Source organism: Lytechinus pictus, chromosome 7 (assembly GCF_037042905.1).
Source record: "Lytechinus pictus isolate F3 Inbred chromosome 7, Lp3.0, whole genome shotgun sequence".
In the NCBI taxonomy this organism is placed as follows: Eukaryota; Metazoa; Echinodermata; class Echinoidea; order Temnopleuroida; family Toxopneustidae; genus Lytechinus; species Lytechinus pictus.
Window position 1 is genome coordinate 30,986,106 of NC_087251.1, and position 16,223 is coordinate 31,002,328.

At 39.2% G+C, this 16,223-nt stretch overlaps 1 protein-coding gene across 7 annotated transcripts in view; it reads left to right on the plus strand.

Annotated features, from left to right (window-relative positions):
- The window catches only part of LOC129264570 (baculoviral IAP repeat-containing protein 6-like), a 62,841-nt gene that overhangs the window by 36,086 nt on the left and 10,532 nt on the right, over positions 1-16,223 (plus strand). For all 7 annotated transcript variants that reach the window (XM_054902461.2, XM_054902464.2, XM_054902463.2 and 4 more), the window contains 21 exons: positions 54-305; positions 641-1,590; positions 1,928-2,064; positions 2,472-3,361; positions 4,030-4,257; positions 4,552-4,749; positions 4,984-5,311; positions 5,776-6,038; positions 6,456-6,561; positions 7,016-7,234; positions 7,676-7,845; positions 8,204-8,463; positions 8,888-9,608; positions 10,550-10,708; positions 11,145-11,684; positions 11,812-12,161; positions 12,722-13,127; positions 13,516-13,742; positions 14,198-14,359; positions 14,950-15,130; positions 15,592-15,772. In XM_054902461.2, the coding sequence (XP_054758436.2) occupies positions 54-305; positions 641-1,590; positions 1,928-2,064; positions 2,472-3,361; positions 4,030-4,257; positions 4,552-4,749; positions 4,984-5,311; positions 5,776-6,038; positions 6,456-6,561; positions 7,016-7,234; positions 7,676-7,845; positions 8,204-8,463; positions 8,888-9,608; positions 10,550-10,708; positions 11,145-11,684; positions 11,812-12,161; positions 12,722-13,127; positions 13,516-13,742; positions 14,198-14,359; positions 14,950-15,130; positions 15,592-15,772 (6,928 nt within the window). The remainder of the gene's footprint in view (positions 1-53; positions 306-640; positions 1,591-1,927; positions 2,065-2,471; positions 3,362-4,029; positions 4,258-4,551; positions 4,750-4,983; positions 5,312-5,775; positions 6,039-6,455; positions 6,562-7,015; positions 7,235-7,675; positions 7,846-8,203; positions 8,464-8,887; positions 9,609-10,549; positions 10,709-11,144; positions 11,685-11,811; positions 12,162-12,721; positions 13,128-13,515; positions 13,743-14,197; positions 14,360-14,949; positions 15,131-15,591; positions 15,773-16,223) is intronic.

The window sequence follows — 16,223 nt, forward strand, 5'->3', positions numbered from 1 at the left end:
AAACAAATTATGTGGAAGTTTTATTTATGACTTACTTTTTTTAATGATTTCAGGAGAGAGATTATACCCCTATGTAGAGGAGCCTGCCGGCGCCAGTGGTGGAACTACATTTACCCCTCCCATGGGAGCAACAGGAGCTGATCCAGACCTTATAGCAGACTCCCTTACCAGCGGTGGAGCAGAAGCCAGTGCACCTACTGAGTCTGAGACGGAAGTCAACAATGCATCTGGAGGAGAGTATGATTCAGGTGGAAATGGAGGAGAAGCAGAGGAGAATGAAGGTCTAGAAGAACCACTGATTATTGGTAGGTTAACCCTTTTAGAGCTGGGTTACTTAGACCCATCTCACAGATGGAGGAGTATGGATTCCGCCCTCCCCCGGCCTTTAGGGGTTAAAACACTTTCACATCAAATTTTCAGGATCTTTGATAGGGAAACATTATAATAGAGAAACTACCAGGTGTAGTTGTGATTTGAAGTGTGATGTTGATGAAATTTGAGTGTATAATTCTCAATTTGTGTACTTGATAAAATTTCAAAGAATCTTGCAAAGATTATCTAGTGATAATGACAAGAAAAGACAGTTAATACACTCTACTGTTAATTGTAACATTCAATTTTTTTTCTCTGTTCTTTATAGATGAACTGAGTGGAGATCCAGAGATTGTAGGAGAAGGGGGTAATGATCCCTTGGTAGATATGGATTTGCTCTTTGGTTCATGGAAGACCAGTGGAGGTCTCTTCGGCAACAACGCACCCAAGAAATTAGCCCAAAAGAGTGGAGCTGGTAGCATGGTAGACCCTGTCAAGATCCCTACATCAGCCCTCCTTGCTTATGCCAAAAAGAACAGGAAAGACAAGCTGAAGATCTTAGTCAGAGGAGATGGAAGAGGAGAGAGCTCAGGATCAGCTTTCACCCCAAGAATGTCGAGCGCAGTTGATGCAAGGTTGGACCAAGACTTGGAGATGAGTGCAGAGTGGTTCTTGAAGATGTCCAGTTTGATGGAGGCAGAAACTGTAAGTCAGACCTTCACCAGTCTTCCACCTCCACCTGCCTTTGCCCCGGAAGAGAAACCAGACGTGGAGCTCTTGGACATGGGGCAGACCGATGATGACTTGGCTGCAAGTAGAGCCATGAGTGGAAGTAGTAGCAACATTCATCCTTCTGTGAGATCTTCTAGGGACCTGATATCGACCTGCTTTCACCATCTCTTTGCGGGACTCGAGTCGGACCGTATCAGGTTAAATTCATTGCTTCAGCTGTGGCTCACAATCAATGAAGGAAGCATCAGTGATACGGATGGAAACACAAGTCACTTCAACGATTCTAGAGTGCCAAACTTTCCCCTGGATAAACCATCTATCAGTCACTTGCTGGCCACTTTGCGGAAAGAACGCAATCTCAGTGTGTGGACTTGGTGTCTGGCTTTCAGAGTCTTGACGGTTCAAATTAATACTAGGGGCTCTACCAAAGATGCAGTGTCAGTGGCAAACTCAATGGTCAATGATCCAAACATGTTTCATGCTCTTTTCAAGTTCTTATCTGGTGGATCATTTCAGGGGCGAAGGTCTGGACACCAAGACTTTCAAGTAAGATGCAAGATATTTTATGATTTTCATAGAAATTATATATCGAAATATAATTTTTAGCATTGCAAGTCAATGAGAAAAAAATTATTTGTTGATCCATTGTTGCCAATTAATGTTCATTTTCTCATTTTTACGGGCCTTCCTAAAGATAAAAGTAATGATGCAAAATGTACAAGAATAACAGTGATATTTTAATACTGGTAGATGCAACTATAAGTGTGGCCATAACAACCATTATGTTATTATATTTAGATATATTGATATAAAGTAATGTGTTATTAAGTTTTTGATTTCTAAGGACTTATTTTAAGTGTTTTCTTGTATTTTTCCCATTTAGGTTGGTCCAACAGTGACATTAGCCTTTCATCAGCTACTCCTCAGGTTACATCTGAGGGTGTTCTCTGGACCATCAGCAGGGGCTAAGGCTCTAAAGAACCTTCTCTTGAGGGTTGTGAGAACTCTAGTTCAACCAAGGTTTGTGTCCATCATAAATCTAATATATTTGCTCTGGTTAAGTGTGTTAATTCACTTTTCTCCAATTTAAAATGAAAGCAAAATAATTTTAAAAGTAGGTTTTCAATGTGTAGATACAAAAGTGATACATTATATGTACATAAATGCCTAATATGAGAAAGACACAAAACAATATGAAAAATTGGAGTGGGTTTAAGGATCAGCAAAGGCTATCATTCCATCAAAGCCAATCTTTACTCCGCTTTAGATAATATTGAAATAATCATAAGTGATGTGCAGATATATTTATGGATGGTCCAAAATGAAATTCGATCCGATTGTAGTAATTTCAAAGTAATTACAAGTCATAGGGAAGTGTCCGATTATACATTCAACTTGTCCAATTCTAACCCTTGTCCCATCCACAGAGAGGCCATCAGTGAAGGAGTAGGACCATTGGATGCTCAGATCACCTTCTTGGAGCTTATTCTGGAGCAGACCTTCAGCTCTACGGACCTTGGTAGCATCGCAACAATGGTAGATAACATTACTCTCCTGATCTATGAACATGTCATAGATGGTAGCGGAGTGACCCAGCTAAGCAGCGAGAATGGGAGTTCATCTAGAGCCAACTTGGCTAATGCACTTGCAGGGAAGCTCAAGGCAGGTGCATCAAGGGTGCTGCATAATGAGAACAGTCGGGAAGCTTTGATGTGTGGACTTCTACAGCTCGTCAATGAGCTTCTGAAGATGTCGGTGTCTCCAGACCCATTCGGTACTTCAGTGTGGTCACCTGTAGGAGGCAGGGGATCCTTGCACAGCGGTGGCGTGGCCTACCCGACCCCACCAACTTCCATGAGCGATGATGACAAGGAGAGGACTGGGGATGTGAGCGGTCTCTCAGCAGCAGCCAGCAGTGCTTTTGCTTCATGGTCAGCTGCGCCTCAGTCTCAACCTTCTACTCCGCTACGATTAGCAGATCTTGTCCTCACCAATAAAGAGACAGTGTCCAACCTATTGTTTGCCCTAGGACATTCCAGCAGTATGGCCATGGCAGCCATGCTGAATCCAGGTTTCTTCTCGCAGGGTAGTGAGCCCCTCATGAGTACTGAACCCTTATCGATAGGAGACCACATCTTCCAGATCTTAGCTACTCTAAACAAAGAAGCATCACATGTCAGGATCGTCCTGCAAGCGATCTTGTCTTATCTTAGCTGTGCCAATGGAAGAAGAGGAGAGATGCTTTCAGAACCTCTCCTGTGGTACACGCTTAGTGTTCTCAATAGCCCTACTGCAATGGACTCAATGCATGAAATTGGTGAGTGTTGTTGATTGATTGATTTTGTTTACCAAGCCAATAAAATGCAAGAAAAAAATATTGAACATAATAATCATTAGCTTCGAGAGCATAACCTATGAAAGCTTGAAAACCTCTGTTCTTCGAATCTCTGTGTAAAATGAAGAGAACATATCTACAAAGGCATCTTGTTAAAAGTCATATTTTTTCCCAAAAAATCTTGCAAGGGGCTTTTCATTAACAATAACGATTTCGTCATAAACAAATTAATGGAAAATACAGGAAAACTGCAATGAAAAGACGCTTAGCACCTATCCTGGGAGTCCTTCTAAAAGATGATACACAGACCTTTGAAAGGCAGCCCGAGACTGTAGAAGCAAAAATAATTCCTAATAAATATAAAATTAAAATAGTTTGTGACTGTATCTTCCAATGATAAAATCAGAATGAAAGGAATTTAGAATCTCACTTGCATTTGTGTAATTTGTGGTGAAAAGGAGAGCCAATTCTTCCATTGTATTCCTATTTTCGTGAAAGTTTTATCTGCAATAATATATAGGAAATGCTCTAATAATCATATTTTCAGCCTCTCTTTCCCGATTGTCCCACTTTCTTAGGTTGCAGGGTTTGCAGAGTAGGTATGAATTACTGATGATGAATTAAATAATTAAAAATGTGTTTTCTTTCAGGTGGAATTGAGATCATATGTGCCAACTTGGTCACCAGCAGTCGAGCTAGCATTGATCCTAACCCAAGCATCATATCTCCCATCATGCAACTTACCTGTCCTCCTAAGCCTCCGTCATCGTCCAATACCAGCAGCTCAAGTTCTAATACCAACACTGGTTTCACCAAGAGAGGATCAACAACCGTTGATGAAGAAAATGTGGAAGGCCTCACAAACTTTGCTCCATATGGTAGGTTCTTTAGCAAAAAAATATAGAGAACATTTTTTTTTCTCCAGCGATTTTTTGAAAATTGTAAAATATGCAACTCTTCTAATTTGTTTCCTCATTTCGTATTGTAAAATATAATGTTCTGAGTTTGTAGATATGGAGGAATAGATGATAAGAGTTAGCTGTAAATAGAACTTGAGCGTCCTATTCAGATGTTATGCAAGATACCTATTATTCAAATGTCCATGTATTCTCGTAATTCATTGTAGATTAGAGGTTGTTTGCAATAATTTTATTTTACTTATATTCATAAAGGTGTGATTAGCTGTAGCAACATGACGACCAGACCAGCTGAGTCATTGCTGCTTCCAACTCTGTCTAACCGTCGTAGCAGACAGTCTTGGGCACATACCTTCTCATCTGAGGAGACATGGTGTGATCTGACCATCACTCTACCTTCAGCAGTCGTCCTAGAAGAGATACATATTCTTCCTCATGTTACAAATCTAGCAAGTAAGTCCCATAGATTTATCCTTAAAAGTATTTTGATGATGTTATTTGCATGAATTGTCGTCTCATTCGTTAGTGAAGGGGAAACAGCATACTTTTTTGCTCTGATCAATATAATTGTACATTCATCATTCAAATGAAGTAGAACTAAGTGTGAGATCAGTGATTCTTCAAATGATTCATGTTGTGAAAATATTGAGTCAAATAAGTATTTGATTTATCTCTTCTTATCCGAAGCATGTCCATCTGCGGTTTCGGTAGAGATAAGTCCCAGTGGTTCCAGCACCATCCCAGTTTGTCCACCCCTTGCTACCAGTGGCCTTACATCCATCAAGCTCAAGATGCCCCGTCCCATGGTCACCTCATCAGTCTGCCTTCAGCTGAGACGACCCAGGGAGTCCACTCTGATGGCACTGACACGGATAAGATTGCTTGGGACTACAGTGTTAGGTGGTGGTCATACCGGTGGCAGCGGTGGGATTATATTCTCTCATATGAATGGAGTACCCATGGTACCACCAACAGCGCCGCACAATGTAGCTGAAGATGAAGCGGTTAGGGGAAGGTCAGTTTTCCCTTTTTGATAAATTTTAAAGTTAATTCCTTTTATATTTTATTTCTCACCTTTCAGTGTCTTTGATATATTATGAGGTTATTTCGTGCATCATATATTTACTGAACCTATTAAATGTAACCCTGAATATATTTTCAAAATTTTAATTTCATATTAGAAAATGGGATTTTATATTATGTGTATTGAGTATCACATTGTACATTCATACATGATGTTATTCAATATTTGCTATTTTGCTTTAGTGTCCTTACAATTCTATGAAGTTAATAGTGCTCTTTTAAGGTAACCTTAGGTAAAGCCTCAAAATCTTATTTAGATTTTTAGAAGTGTCCATTTTACTTAGTTTGTAAATGGTCTCAAGTTGTATTTAGTTAATATCTGTCATGATGCTCTCTTACTCTTCCATTTGATTTCCAATCTGTTGAAATTAATCATAAACTTGTTTATTTCATTAGCACCCGCTGGCTGAGACTCCTACACCACTGCTTAGCTGGGACATTCCTGAGTAGCACAGTATCAAGCATCGCCCAGACTGCTGCTCAGACTCCTGGTCTCCTCACGACCTGTATGGCCCTCCTAGCCTCCCCCCACTGCAGGCCAAACAGGAGGGATATTGAGTCTTTACTCCTTCAGCTCAGTAGGTCCAGGACTGAGGTAGGACTGACGCTGGTGGATATGTTCCTTCGGAACAACTACTGTTTTGGTCACGGTGAACATGGTGAGAACGCCTGTCCTACTGTTCAGTAATGATACCTTTTTTAAAAATTGTAATCTATAAAATTTGTTTTCTTCTCACTTTGTTTGTAATTGGGTAGTTCCATACAATAATCAAACTTTTTGTACTTTCAACCCTGTATTCTCAATTTGTACATTCTTTCATGAACTGCCAAACCCATGATAATATGAGAGCATCAGGTTTCCTTATGCACTAGTGAACTGAGAAAATCTTTGGGACAGTCCCACATATAGAAGGGTTGGGCAAAAATACTAGCTTTGGAATTTGCCCAATTTGAAATTTACTTGAGTCACTGATTTCTAAATGTGCAGCATTTGAAATTCAATAAAGGAAAATGTTAAAATATTTCTGTCTAAATCCTGATGTATTGATGGAAACATAAAACCTGCTATTTTTCAGATTCTGGATTGGGTCTTCTAGGACGTCCATCTAGTCTTGCTTCAGATTCCAGTGTAGATATCATTTATCAGTTAGGAACAGGATCAGATCCTGGAACAAGAGAAAGGTTAGTATTACCTTCTGATGTTATCCAATGTCTAAGAATTCTTGATTATAATTGGATTAAGTTGCATTTTAGAAGATGTGAATGCTTTTTTGTGAATTTATATTATTCATGTATGTAAATGCATATAATACATATTTATATGGTGCAAAAACAAAAACAACATACATGTATATGTTGATATGCTGTAAGATTACTTCATTATTTTCATACTTTACTCTGAAAAGGATGAATAGAGAATCCGTTCTATTTGCCATTATTAATTTCTATTTCAGTAAATGGGAATGTACAATTTGTGAACCTAAGAATGAATGACCTTTTAGATGATGGTCTCATCAAAGGGTATTTCACTATAACTTTATTTTCCATGGGAATTTACAACGATGGAAGAAAGATAAATATATTGCCATTGAATAACTTTAACTGAAATGTTTTTCAATTATCTTTTTGTGAACAGAGTACAGACTCTTCTGGACTGGTTAGGAGACACAGCCCGAGTGGCCCTTCACATGCATAGCAGCTACCATAGAGCACCCCGTACATTCTCACCTATCGAGTCAGGTCTCCTACATCCTGCACCAATCCATGTTCATTGTGTAGCCGCTGTCCTGTGGGCTACCCACTCTCAAAACAATGTACAACATATGGTTAATATGATCCCAACTGAACTGTTCAGGTATGATTCATTAGTTGGTTTAGCATGTGTTTTGAGTGATGATGCGCAGCAGACAGTGTTTAGATCTTCATTTTCTTCAGGTTGCTCTATTATTACATCTTCAATAATTTCTATTGGTTATCCGATTATGTTAAATTGTCACGTAAAAGAATTTTTCAAATAAATTTGTCATGTAATGAAAAATGAAATGTGAAATTTGTCATACGATTCACATACATTATATGTTTACGATCACACACCCTATCCAAAATATTCTTTTTTTCTTCTTTCGCACCCTCAAAAAGAAAAAAAATCCTTCAAACGTGTTAATGTGATTAAAGAAAAGAGTTAGAGAATACTCTTTAATCAAAGAGATTGTTATATTGATATAAGCATTTTCAATGATTTTGTTTCAAGAACAGGCAGTAATTTTCATGAATGAATGATTTATCTTTGTTTCAGTTCTATCTATGAATGGTCGACTGTCCTACCAGTCAACTCGGCATTGAAGAGAGCAGCTGATTTTGTTTTGTGTTCAATGTGTATGATTCAACCAGCGCATTTTGATTCTTTGCTTCAATGGATGGGTGTCATGGTTGGTGGACCCGTTGAGCTTCAAGCCCCAATCACAGGTTTGTTGAATGTGTATAATTTTGAAATCCATAAAAACTTCTTGCATATGTGCAGTTCCAGCTTGTGGAAATCGCATTTAGACAGATCAAAAGTATTCCAGTTTGAAATTTAAGTGTTCACAAGATTTTTCTACGTTTAGCACACACATTTAAATATTTAGTTACATACACTATGAGTTATGTAGAATACTATCAATTGTAGCAAAAATGAAATTATGTCATGTATCAAAATGAAACAATGTATATATTTCCTGTTTTTTTTATTTTTTTCAATTCACCAATTGAAATCGTCAATTGAACACAAATTAATTTCTACCATTGTTTACATGTTTAATCTTCGTCTTGTAAATTTGTTCAGATGACAGCAAAGAAGATGAGTTGAACATCTTACTAACAGACGACTCTAAGGGAGCTAACCTACAACACCAGTCTCAACCAAACCTACACCTACCAACAAGCCAACCAATCACAAGGCAGGAGTTCAGTCATGTGATCATTGATGAGGCTCATCTATCACTGCTAGCCCTGGCCTGTCAGTCTGATGTTGCAACCAAGAGACTGCTGGATTCTCAGTTCTTGGTTCTTCTCGCGGAAGCATTGTCAGAATTCTGCACACAGGTTTGTCATATCTTCCTTTAGACCGTAAAAGCATCCCAACATACCCTACATACAATGAAGAAGACACGTTTGTTCCAATTTATTGATAAAAGTAATAGAGGGTGAAAAAGCCAGAGGGGCAGAGGGGGTGGGAAGGTGGAGATGAACAGAAAAAGTGTGGTATTGTCTGTACATCCATTTGTTTATATACATTCACACAATACATCTGTAATAATCATACATGTAAGTGAACTAGACAGATTATCCAGAAGAAGCAGAATTAAAATATAAATCATTTATTTATATATATAGTAATATTTTGATGATATAATGTTCTTCAGTTGTTATTCTGTAGGAGGATATTAAATGTTATATTTCATTATGTGATCGTGTGATAGTTCAGTGGACATTATTGGGATATGCTTGTACTTTTGTTATTCTTTAGGAGCTGATCCGAACAGAGTCATTAAACAGTTTCAATGATCCCTTGACCGATGCATCCAAACTCAAGGCCTCAGGATCCCGTGTCCAGTCGCCTCGCTCACCAAGAAATTCAGCCAGGAGGGGAAGCACCGAATCTCTACCATCAGATGCTACCGTTGTCCTCACAGCCGACCTCGTAGCACCTGTTCTGAACTTCTTCAAGGACCTCTCAGCACAGATTGAGATCAAGAACTGGTTGGCTTCACCAGAGGGTGTGGTCTTCTGGGCACCCCTACTAGCCCTGCTCTGCACCAGTAACACGGTGACACTTCTTAGCTCAATGCCCAACTTCAATGGGGTACCTCGTCGTTCACATCTCCTGAGTGCATCGCAAAGAGCATCCTTGGAGAACGCCAGCATTGCATTCTTCTCCCGCTGCACCCTCTGCCATCCTGGCAACCAGAAGCTCCTGGCACAAGTTATCTGCGATGTCATCTGTACCCAGGATCTTCAGACTGGGTCACCGTTCGTCATTTCAGGGTTCATGCGTCGTCTCATACTTCAGCTGATGCTGGAGGATGAGAGTGTGTCTGTAGCGGTCAGCTCTGTGTGCCAACTGGTCAAAGGTCCTCAGTCTTGGACTGGACGTATCATTCATCCAAGTCTTGGTCTAGGTCACAAGAACATCTTGGTGGAGACCAAGCTTACAACCACCTGTACCCAGCTGATTACATATCTAACAGGTTAGAATGTTAGAATGAATCACTTGTTTAAGTGTCAGACTCATTTATTTCACATCTCTCATAAAAACATTTAAATAACAGATACAATGTACAAAACTATTCATACAAATACACATAATAGATCATCGTAATATGTTTGGCATAATAAACAACAACAAACACACAAAGAAGAAAAAAATACTTGAGTCATCAATTATATAAAGTGGACAGATAAGAATGAATTATGTAGCAGTGGATGTAGGGGATCAGCAATAAGCCATTGACCTGTCTAGGCTGATCCTTGTATAATGCAAAAAAAAATCAAACAAATTAGAAGTTAATTGAATTAGGAAAAAAAATACACCCTACACAAAAAAGGAAAATAATGAATTTAATTGGGGTGGGATGGAGGGGTGTGGTTATATGCACAGAACTATATTTATCTATTAATGTAACAAATCAATAACAATATTTTATATTTCCTTTTAAAGTTAGATAAGGTTGGGCATTGCTTTATTGCTTGGGGCAGAGAATTCCATAAAACAAGTCCACTGTAAAATATAGAACATCGAGAAAATTAATAACCACAAGTTATTATCAAGGATGTACTTACCCTCTTATTTGAATTTAGGTGTTCAAATGAAAAAAATCATTTATACATATAAATCTATGTGGTGAAACGTACAAACTATTTTAGAAAGCAATCACTCCATTCTTGTCTTTTCAGAGTATGTCTTCCTGTCCTCAATTTATGAGCACTTTCAAGCCATACAATGCTGAGGTTTCTATGTATTTTAGGGCATCATAAGTCACTTCAAAATGTATTGTTCCTTTGAACCATTAGCTTCTGGATTTTACTAGATTCAATTAGGTTGGAGGTATTTCATTGTAAAGTTAGGGAATAATTTATTATAATCTAGAACGGTTATTATGAATGTTATGGTTTGCTCTTGATGTGATAGATACCCTTGGGCTGAAGAACCTCCCTGGAGATAAGAAGACAAAGCCTAGCACCGACTCAAGCAAGACGGACAAACAATCCTTTGTGATGGTTAACCTCTCCCCTGACAAACTAGATGTCACTGAAACAGAGATTAATGGAAATATCGGAAACTCTATTGGTGAGCTTATAGCTTGTTCAACTATGTATTGATCTCCTTTTTAAGCTCAGAATCATTTCAGAAAAAACAACAAGTTTTTTCATTATTTCTTCCATTATCAAGAAAAATAAATGTATTGTTAGAGAGAAAATACTTCTTGAATCTTGCTTGTTCAAATGCAGGTCATTTGACCCTAATATGGAAAGGACTGTTGACATTAGTTCTTGTATCATACATACTACATTCCAGTCCTGGGTCATGTGATTCATTTTTATATGATTAATAGTACATTGTGGTCAATGCTAAAATTTGTTGTATGATTAATTGTTAAGCTTGGTGTTACAGTGCCCCATTCAGTAGAGTGTATAAAATCCCAACCAATTACTGCTTCTGAAGTTCTTTCGTCATGAATGTAATCCTCATGTCATATCCCAATTTTGGTGTTGAATTTTTACAGTGCCTCCATCCACTACTGCGTCTACTGCTGGATCTTCCACATCAGGAGGAGCCACAGGTGGAGCAGCAAGTGGAGCTACAGCATCAACCACAGCAGGAGCATCAGCAGGAGCATCAGCATCTGCCTCCTCCTCCTCTGCTTCCACCTCTGCCTCCTCTTCAACCAAGCAGCCTGAGAAGTTCCTCCTGTATCCAGGAGCTACCAACTTCCCTGCATCCATGGTGCCTACTCTCCCCCCAGAGCTCCTGCCCAAGTCCATGGATCGATGGGCTCCTTTCTTCAACACCTTCTCTAACCCTGCAGCCTCCATGACAGGAGCAGGTGCTACATCCTTCAACATGCCGGGACTGGTTCTGTCTCATGACCGTCTTGGTAGCCAGAATTTCCCGGGACGCATGACCATTGGGCAAGCTATCACTGTCCTGCAAAGGCGTGGACTGCCCGATGGATACCCTACCCTAGAGATGAATATCAGGATGAGTACTTCACTACTCGGTGCATCAAAGACAGATAGCTCCAAGACGCAAGAAGCACAAGAAGGTATGTTACATTTTTTATCCTTAACGATTATGTTTCACAAACCCTTTGTAGTTATGTTCATCTATTCCGTATGCTGAATATTCTTTGTATCATTGTTACAATATCTTTACTTATTCATCCCTCTCAGGTCGCAATGAGTCAAGTACCTCAGCCAGCTCCAATGATGCTGATCAACACATCCCTGAAGATGTCCTCCTGGACACTCCTCCAATATCATCCTTCCTTGAGGTGTTTGCCCATCTAGGTGGGTTAGCTCTCATTGCTGAGCACCTCCCCCAGCTTTACCAGGACTCTCCCCTGGCTCAACAGCAGCAGCAGCAGCAGGTGAAGCAAGGTGCACAGACAAGTGCTGGAGGAAGCTCTGTTGATAAGATGACAGCAAGTGGAGGAGGGGCTTCTGCAGCAATGCATTCTAGCTGGTGGAAGTACAGTTCAGATCTAGGAATGAAGGATCTAGGAGAGTTTGATGACTATGAGGTAATGATCCAACTTGTGGCCTTCCATGACATTGGGAACTTACCGTATATTCCAAGAGTTATTTTGTGAATCTGACAAAATGATTTTAAACTAAAGCTTTTTGATTAAAACTATCCTTTATGTTAAGACCTTATTATTTGCAGATTTTCTCTCAGAACCGGGACATAAATGAAATAAAACTTGAGAGAAGAATATTTTGCATACCTATGTTACTTGTATGATGTTTATAGTGAGCTTTGCGGAGATATGAAATAAAACATACCTATGAAATTCAAATTATATTTGAGTGAACCCCGAACCTCATACCTTGTTTTCTCTTTTTTTTTTTAAGGTCTCACTTAATTTCTTCTGCCTTCAATCTGGTACTTGCATGCATTATCTGTAAATTGATTTTGACAAGGTATACATCACCTTAAAGCTTAGACTGTCCTTTTCAGGCTAAATCAAACTGTCAAAATTCATTTGAGGCAACTATTGTTTGGGTTTGTTTTGCATGGCAGGTCACATATTTTCAAACATATTCTTACTTTACATATTGTCCCCTCTCTCCCCTGCTGTAGGTTCTGATGGAAGGTCCTCATAGCACGACTATTTCATCGGTTGGTGGCGGCAGCACACTCGCCAGCACACTGACCACTACCTCCAATGTACCATCCTATCCTTCCTATGGCATAGGAAGCACTGCTGCCCAGCTTCAAGCCACCTCCTTCTCCAACATTGTTCCTTTACACACCATACCAATGACCACCTCCTCCTCATCGTCATCCTCATCGTCCTGCCCTCCTCAGGGCTCGACGACGGGTCAGTCCATGGGTAGCTGTACGGCAGCCATCCCTCCTCACTCCCTGGCAGCATTTGGGTTGTTCCTCAGGCTACCTGGGTATGCAGAGGTCTTGCTCAAGGAGCAGAAGAAGGCACAGTTTCTGCTGAGATTGATGCTTGGTGTCACAGATGATGGCGATGGAGGTAGGCTCTCTTTCCACAATAGCATATGGTTAGGGTTTAACATTGTAAAAAGCCTTCACTTTTTCTTGAATTTATTTTGAGATCTTTGGAAGGATTATGAAAAAATACCTGATATAATCCTTGTTTACATAGCAAAAAGGCTTACGCACAATAAGAAAAGTCAGACATTGATAAATTGCTCTTTTACAAAAAAAAAATCATAAAATTATATAAGATGAAATTTGTGACTCATATCATTTAATAACTGAGTACCTTTCATTATCATAAACAAGTTTGGAATCATCATATTACCAATTTTTTCTGTCTTTATTTGTAAAACTAAGTTTTCACATGTGAATAATCATTCCTACTTCATCAATTGGGTTTCCTTGTTTGTTGCAATCTCCAGGTCAGATTTTGTCATCCCCTCTTGCCACATCCCTACCAACGCTTCCATTCACCGTCCTGGTCACCCTCTTTGACTCCACACCCCTGACCACCGATGACGGGGTATTGCTACGACGTATGACACTTGAGATTGGTGCTGTTCACCTTGTACTGGCTTGTCTCTCAGTACTCAGTCATCATGGTCCTAGAGGATCTTCACAGCCTGCTACAGGAGAGGGAGGTCCTGCAGTAAGTCGTTCTTTTCACTACACACAAGCCCTGGGGAACATTTCATGAAGAGTTTTGTTGGCGATTTTCACAGACTAATTTCCACTCAGCCAATCATAGGAAAGGATTTCCAGCAGCTTATAACATCTGTCTGTGAAAATCGCTGACACAACTCTTCATGAAATGCTCACCAGGCCCTGGGGAGCATATCATTGTATTGTCAGTGAAGTTGATTTCAACCAATCCAAAGTGTAAGATATTCATTTATTTGTTCAATGCCAGAATTCAAAGACCTGAAAGACATGAATATTTTATACTAGAATTTGATCTTTTTTATTCAACGTTGGTCCGGCAGCCATTAGAATGAAGATGTGAATTGGTAGTAAATTTGGTTATATGCCTGATTTAATTAAGTTTGTGCATTTCAATCCATTATACATGGATGATTCAGTACTGTGTTCATCATGTTCTTACAGCCTCCAAATGGTAGCCAAGTTGGTGGAGTCAACGACAAGAATCAGAACTTCTGGGCCAAGGGAACAGGTTTTGGGACAGGTTCTACCACGTCAGGTTGGAATGTGGAGGAGGCCCTCGTTAGACAGAAAGCAGAAGAGGAGCATGTGACCTGTCTTCTCAAGGTAAGTTACTTAGAGTGTTTTTGGTCAAAGTTGAGAAGAATATGACTTTTCACAGACTATTAATCTTTGCATGATGTTTGAATGAACCTTGGGATGTAAATATTTGCACTTGTTGCATCAGATGCTTTTCATGTTTTGTCTGCATGAATGTTTTTTTTGTACCCAACTTACGATCGACAACTATAAATGTGGGAATACATATATTTTCATTACTCCTTTGATAATAACTATAATAATAATATTCAGTTCTTTTATATTGCATATCACATACCATTTAACTTTTCTGCTCCCAAAGGGACTGGGATATCATTACCCTGGCTTTAGCCCGGCAATACTTTTACAGTGCATAAGCATTTCAAAGAGTACATTCCTGCCAATATTACCTAGGTTGAGTATTGCACAATGTGGATCAATTTTTTTGCTGAAGCAAATTACACCATGATTGGGATTCGAACCCACGACCGGCTGTTTCACAGTCGGGAGACTAATCCACTGGACCACAACGTTGACTGAGAATTGCTTGAGATGAGTTGAAAGGCATATGACATGTTACTTGACTGGAGAACTGTTTTGGTTACATTGCTTTGTAGGTTCTATCAAGCTACATCAATCCAGTGAACAGTACAACATCATCATCAGGAAGTATTGATGAGATGAGTGGTGATCTAAACCATGATCAGTTGACCACCATCTTCCCATCGGTATTCATTGAGTTACTCACCCAATCCTGCCTCATACCTGCAATCTCATCATACCTCAGGAATGACTCAGGTCAGTAAATCTTTCCGAGATCATAGTCCTTTTGTGTATGATGTCATAATCTCATAGCGCCCTCCCTCAGAGGATATAGAAATTTGTGTAAAAGGAGTTGTCAGAGATGCACCAGCTGGAGATCACCAATGCATTTAAGGCAATGGTTTATAACTCTAAGATGGCGCTGCAATGATGTCAATGCATAAGGTCTATTACTAAAAGAACGAAACAATACCAACTTGAAGACAAAATTAATGAATAGAATAAAACATTTTAATAAATGGAACATGTTTCATGGTAATCAAACCTCATCCTGAGTCTGAAAATTAGAAATAGAGTCATTGGTATTTATACATTTTTGGATATTAGGTTAAGTTGAAGAATGTAGTTACATCACAAAACGATGAGGTACAATGTATTTTTTTTGCCCATTAAAGGTTTGATTTGTATATAATGTATTCCTTTCTCTCACATGCCAGTTCTTGACATGTCTCGTCATGTGCCGTTGTACTGTGCTGTCCTGGAGATCCTACGTGCCTTGGCTCTGTGTCCTCTCTTAGTGCACTTACTCCTTCCTCAGGGAGACAATGGAGATAAGTCTGTCATCAAGCTTCTAGAGAACATGAAGGGATGTGTAGATACATACACCTCCAAGCTCAAGTAAGACATTCCTCTCAGTTGTAGCGAGATTTCTTGTGCTCAATTAGAGCTTCAAAGATACATATTTTTTTCAAAACCCAGTGCAAATGTGTTACTTCTAATGCCATTAGCATTTTACTTTATTCAGTGTGTGATTAGATAGTAGTGCATACAATTGCCTTGCCTAAGGTGCTGTGGCTTGGCATTGAACAATGGACCCCGAACCCAGAGCATGAAATGTTCTTCGAATGTTTCCATGGTGGATAACGTAATCATAGTCTTTCTAATGACTGTTTGTATTCTTTCTTGAAAGGAGAGGAATATTAGTTCTTCAGAGGTCCAAAACTGATGAAGGAATGCAATCAAATTAAAGTTCTCTAAGCATTTTATTTCTTGTCTTCTCTCATCAGAATAATCAACAGTCCTAAAGACACATTACATGGTGTCACAATTAAATCATAACATAAAAGAG